This window comes from Ruditapes philippinarum, unplaced genomic scaffold (assembly GCF_026571515.1).
Source record: "Ruditapes philippinarum isolate M1 unplaced genomic scaffold, ASM2657151v2 ctg1600_1_1_1_1, whole genome shotgun sequence".
NCBI classification, from domain to species: Eukaryota; Metazoa; Mollusca; class Bivalvia; order Venerida; family Veneridae; genus Ruditapes; species Ruditapes philippinarum.
This window is the reverse complement of record NW_026853845.1, coordinates 251,934-257,775: the sequence shown is the minus strand read 5'-3', so window position 1 is coordinate 257,775 and position 5,842 is coordinate 251,934. Positions and strand designations below refer to the sequence as shown.

The 5,842-nt window shown below is 35.7% G+C and overlaps 1 protein-coding gene across 1 annotated transcript; it reads left to right on the top strand.

Annotated features, from left to right (window-relative positions):
* The first annotated feature begins 1,447 nt into the window (after nucleotides 1-1,447).
* LOC132738159 (uncharacterized) lies at nucleotides 1,448-5,336 on the top strand. Its single transcript, XM_060725616.1, has 2 exons — nucleotides 1,448-1,699; nucleotides 3,376-5,336. Exons 1-2 carry the CDS (start codon nucleotides 1,553-1,555, stop codon nucleotides 4,528-4,530), a joined length of 1,302 nt encoding a protein of 433 aa, XP_060581599.1. The 5' UTR covers nucleotides 1,448-1,552; the 3' UTR covers nucleotides 4,531-5,336.
* Nucleotides 5,337-5,842: the final 506 nt, after the last annotated feature.

The window sequence follows — 5,842 nt, the reverse complement described above, 5'->3', positions numbered from 1 at the left end:
TTAATCAAAAACAGAATGTTGGAAAAGTAGATCAAAAATGTATTTCCTTCTGACAGAATGATTTGGAATAAGAAATTTTCATTAATTAAATATTTTGATAATTTGATTTGTTCAGTTTTTGTTTAACATGAACACTTTATAAATATCAAAATTAATATTGACACACTTTTATGTTTCATATTACATGAAACAGAAATACAAAATCCTCCTGAAGCAGTGCTGTTAAAGACATTAAGTTTGTGGCGTATATTTTGTGATATTCATCTATAAGTTTATCATTATAATTATTAAATTGTGATTACAATATTAACAAATAAGCTGAGTTTACATATGAACGTAACAAAAAAGTAACACAAAGGTAACAGGGCTGTATAAATAAAACTTACAAACAAAATATAAGCAATATAGGTTCTTCGAGGACAAATATTTGGAATGTAGAATTTCACAAATATTTTCTATCAACGATTTCGAATCAAATTTGTTTTATTTTGATTAAGTTCGTGAGAAATAAACAAAGCGAGCGTTATGCATTGACAAGAGGGTATGGAACAGAATCACCAGTTTCATAAATGTATGATTTCATCATCAATGTCATCAATGATTGATATAATCTAGAAGGTGATGAGTAGATTACCATTAATATTACTTTTTTTCAGGATTTTGACCATTGAAGTGAGTTAAAACATAATAAATGATACTTATTGCAAAATCGTTAAGCCCCTTAGCACTGTTTTTTTATTTCTATACTAATTATTTAACTTATCAGTATTAAAGTATTCTAACTTACATTGAGTAAGAGTTAAACATATTTTGTTTTAAGTTAGACGAATTTGTTGAGACATTTTGTTATGTTGCTTTTACCTATAATCGCTGAGTTACTTGTTGTTACACAATATCATTTTGGAAACAACGTGTATTTGATTAGTAGATGTAACGAATGCATTTTTATCAACTTAAGTATCATAAAGTTCTAAGAAGATTTTACACATTACATTTCAAAAAGCATAAGTAGAAAATTATATCAAAAAGCTGCACTGTGTGTGCTTCAAGTTTATTTCATGAATAACATGTACATTGTTGTAAATAACGGTGAACACATATTGTAGAGCTTTATTTCCGTAATAAGATCATGTTATATCAATGTTAAACTGTTCTCGCTTTGTTTAATACTGATACATCTAAAATGACGAGAAAGTGTAAAAACACACAAAAAACAACAACAACGTTAGAACAAACGGAACTCCATTTGTCTTCAAGATTTTTTTATTGGCCAAGGAATGTGAGAAAACCGGAAATACTACTTCCTCGCCTTATGGTTAAAGTGTTCTTGCAGGTGTAAATGTTAATGGAGTAAGTGCCTACTGCCATATATTACAAATCGTTCTCTTCCCCTCAAAGTCGAATATTAGCTTTCTTTGTTGTTATGTATTTACTTTAATATATTTTATAAACATATAAAATAATTTATAACATTGTTGTACTTTTCGTGAATTGAATTCCCTTCCACTGATATGCTATTTTAGGAATTACCATTAGCCAATCAGGGAGTACAATGTTATCACATGACTTTCTTAACCAATCAAAACCCGGCATCTTCATTCTTAGCCATTATTTTGCAAAGGATAATACGCTTACTCATTTTGCTCAAGATTCTTTCATTTACGCTATAATCAAGTCATATCTTAAACAACATTATACGGTAATAATTGATAAAGGTGTTTTTACATCATATTAGAGGTAAATCCCTGCAGCACGGATATGTTGAAGTGATAAATTTTGACGTTTTTGTTCTCGTTACTCAAGTCAGTGCGTTTCGCAGAGTCAAGATGGCCGCTTCCATCCAAATATTTGGACATTCATTTGTGAAACGTCTGAAATACTTTCTACGCGAGCAAGTGCAGCTGCGTTTCAATTTAAACTTATCTTCATCTCCTCTGGTACAATATTCTGGCTATTCCGGAGCAGTGGTCGGCACATTACGGTCAAATTTAACGGACATTGTGGATTTTTCACCTGACATTGTTGTTCTATTGATTGGAACAAACGATCTCTTTAATCCAGAGGTAACGGCAGTTTCCCTTACGTCATCGATTTTGGATTTAGTTGACAGTCTGATATTCTTATGTCGAGTCAAGAAAGTAGTGGTCTGTCAAATTCTGCATCGTCAACCGACCTCCACGGGCAGGTACAGAGTGGACACAGAATGGTTCAACAACCGGGTCGATGAGACGAATCATTTGCTCTCTTCCAGAATTCAAATGCTTCCACATGATCACGTCATCTTCTGGCGTCTCAAAGGGTTTTGGTCACCTGAGGCTACAAAACAGTCCTTTTCCTCGGATGGAGTACATTTATCTGATGTGGGCCAGAAGAAGTTGTATTCAAACATCCGTGCTGCAGTGGTTCATACATTGAACAAATGGCTTCTATAAGAATCAAGATATGTATATGTTTTATATTTCTCACTGTTCGCTGTTTTGCGATGACTTTCAAGTTGAGAACTATATACAGCCTTTTATATTATTTATATCTAATGTATACAGTTTAAGTCACAACTACAATATTTTAAGCTACGTTACTCTTTATTTCAAATACGGATAATGTCTTAGTGGTTCTACGTTTATAATGGTTGTGAAATTATGCTTACCATTACACACAATCGTTCACTTGTGTTAGGGTTAAAGAAATGCCAATTTTTTATGATATAGGTATTTCACTTGATGATACTGTACCAGTCAGTTATGTCGGCACTAAAATGTCACTGTTTCGTATGGCTATGTTTGGATAAACGTTTTTCCGATTGCTATGAAGTAAATGTTTCTTCAGACAAAGCTCCAACGTATTTGTGTCGGGACTATGTGTTTTTGCAGGCTATATTTTAACTTTCCAGACCACGTCTGATGTATTGTTTGTCCAGACTATGTTCTGATGTTCATGTTTCCAGACTATGTTCTGATGTTCATGTTTTTCCAGACTATGTTCTGATGTTCATGTTTTTCCAGACCATGTTCTGATGTTAATGTTTTCCAGACTATGTACTGATGTTAATGTTTTCCAGACTATGTACTGATGTTAATGTTTTCCAGACTATGTACTGATGTTAATGTCTTCCAGACTACGATCTGATGTTAATGTTTTTCCAGACTACGATCTGATGTTAATGTTTTTCCAGACTAAGATCTGATGAACATGTCTCCAGACAGTGCTCTGGTGTAAATGTGAATACGTTCGAACTGTTTTATGTATATTTTGTCAGTCTATGTTATTATATACATTACAATACTGTAGTGTAATTCTATTCTAGGTTCGGCACTCCATGTTAATTCAGGTTAATTGGTTCATTTATAACCCATCCCTCTTTTTTCCTAATTTCAGATGAAACGCAACAAACGTACGGCAACAGTTAGTAAATGTCTGTTACCATGTTGTACGGCGGGTTCATCAAGCCATGGTCCAGGGGACGATGCCATGCACAATGACAATGTGACAACAAGGCATATTGCGAAACGAACAAAATCTAACAATCCAAGTAGACGCAACAAATATAAACAAAATGCAAACAGTCCACCTACGCCGTCACGGCCATCTTCAACACACAGAGAACCTACACACAGCCATCCGCCACCACCACCGTTACAGGTCCTACAGAGTTCAGACACCAGCACTGATTCAGAAGAATCTGATGACCCAGAAACTGATGATGACTTTTTTAATTTAGACAGTGTAGTTAATAATCACACATATAACCTGGCAGGTAACATTGGCTTGTCCCAATTTGAAGAGCCCGTTTCCACGCCTATTTCACATTCTATTCCAAACAAAATAATCAGGAAAATTCAATCAAACAAATTTGTAGATTTTGCCTCTCTTTTGCCAAACATGGCACTATCAATGTCACATCAGGACCAATTTTCACTGACTGTTAATTCCAAGAACCATTTGAGCCTGGTCCCCTCAACAAATACTAAAAGAATCCATAACATTGACTGTTGGACGACTGCGTTCTTAAGGTTTGTGGCAGTCTACTCTGCAACCTACCCGCATGAGACCCCACAGTTAATGAAATATGGGGAAATTGTGCGGGACCTAGCTAGCCGGAGACCGGGCCTTGCCTGGTCTTATTACGATTGCCAGTTTCGTATGTTCCGGGAACGGCAGGTTATCCCCTGGGACAGAATACACACCGAGTTTTGGGTCATGGCCACAACCCACCAACCATTTCCGGTCCAATTTCCTCCATTTCAAGGCAATCGGCCCTTTCGTTCAATGCCCAACAGGTCATTCAGGTCAAACCAAACCTCAGGACGGAAACAGTCCAGATTCCTTGAGAACACCTGTTGGACATACAACAGAAGAGGTGTCTGTCAAACCCCACGATGCCTACGGCCCCACATCTGCGGCTTTTGTAGAGGTCCACACCATTCCGGCCAATGCACTTATTCCAGCAAAGAACAAGCTTTGTCAGCGGTTAACGCCCCAACATCCACAACTACCCACACAGCCTCAACAGTCCGTACTCCAAAAAAGTAGGTTAGACCACTGCCTCACAACCCCCATTAAAGTTCACACACTAGCTCAATTCTTAAAAGGTTACCACAATTTTGATTATTTGATCAACGGTTTTACACATGGTTTCAGTTTGGGTTACATTGGTCCCCGGGAATCAACTGTGTGTTTTAATTTAAAATCATGCATAGAGCTTCCAGAAATTGTTCTCACTAAACTTCAAAAAGAACTTTCAGCAAAGCGAATAAAAGGCCCTTTTTCAGAAAAACCTTTCAACAATTTTCATATCAGTCCCATTGGCTTAGTTCCAAAGAAAACACAAGGAGAATTCCGATTGATACACCATTTGAGTCATCCTAAGGGCAAGTCCATAAATGACCACATTGACCCACAACTGGCTACAGTTAAATATGCCTCTTTTGACGACGCTGTAACAGCCCTGTTACAATTTGGTCCAGGCTGTTATTTTGCGAAAACAGATATTAATGATGCTTTTAGGATAATACCTATACAACCGAAAGACCATGATCGGTTAGGTATCTTTTTTCAAGGCAATTATTACTATGACACTTGTTTACCAATGGGAGCGTCCAGTTCATGCGCTATATTTGAAGCTTTTAGCTCTTCCTTACAATGGATTAGCATAACAAAATTTGAACATCCCTACCTTAGTTCTCATTTTAGATAACTTTTTATTCTTTGGCCACACTTTTAATGAGTGTCAGGGTTATCTTAAAAAAATTCTTGCCATATGTAATGTCACCGGGGTTCCTATTAAGGACGAAAAAACTGAAAACGCTCGTCAAGTCATAACTTTCATGGGTTTGGAACTGGACTTACATGGCAAATTTATATTTACAAGTTTAAACTTTCTAGGCATATAAAAATAAATTTGCCCCTTTTCAATCTACAACCTTGTTACTTTTCTATTTTCCCATACATAGTACACAGGGCCGAAGTTTGGTTGTAAAACAGATGAGATAAATATATTTTATAAACATATAAAATAATTTATAACATTGTTGTACTTTTCGTGAATTGAATTCCCTTCCACTGATATGCTATTTTAGGAATTACCATTAACCGCCGCCTCCCTTTTCCTCCACCTCTTATTTCGTTTACTCTCTGTTTGGCTGTTGGTGTTTATTATTTCTTATAATTTTGACATCACTTCTCTTTGTTGTTAAGTCATATATATGAACTTTTTAAATTTTGAGATACAGACAATTATGTTATAAGTACTTATATTTACTTGTTTAAAGGGCGGTTTTCGTCGCCCAGATATGGAAAAATATGTTATATGTAGTTATATTTACTTGTTTGTAGTTATATTTAC

Excerpts from the sequence above, each read along its gene's own strand:
- LOC132738159 (XM_060725616.1), top strand. The coding sequence starts at position 1,553 with ATGTTATCACATGACTTTCTTAACCAATCAAAACCCGGCATCTTCATT. Across the intron at positions 1,700-3,375 it reads ATCTTAAACAACATTATACG|ATGAAACGCAACAAACGTAC; the intron begins GTAATAATTGAT and ends TCCTAATTTCAG.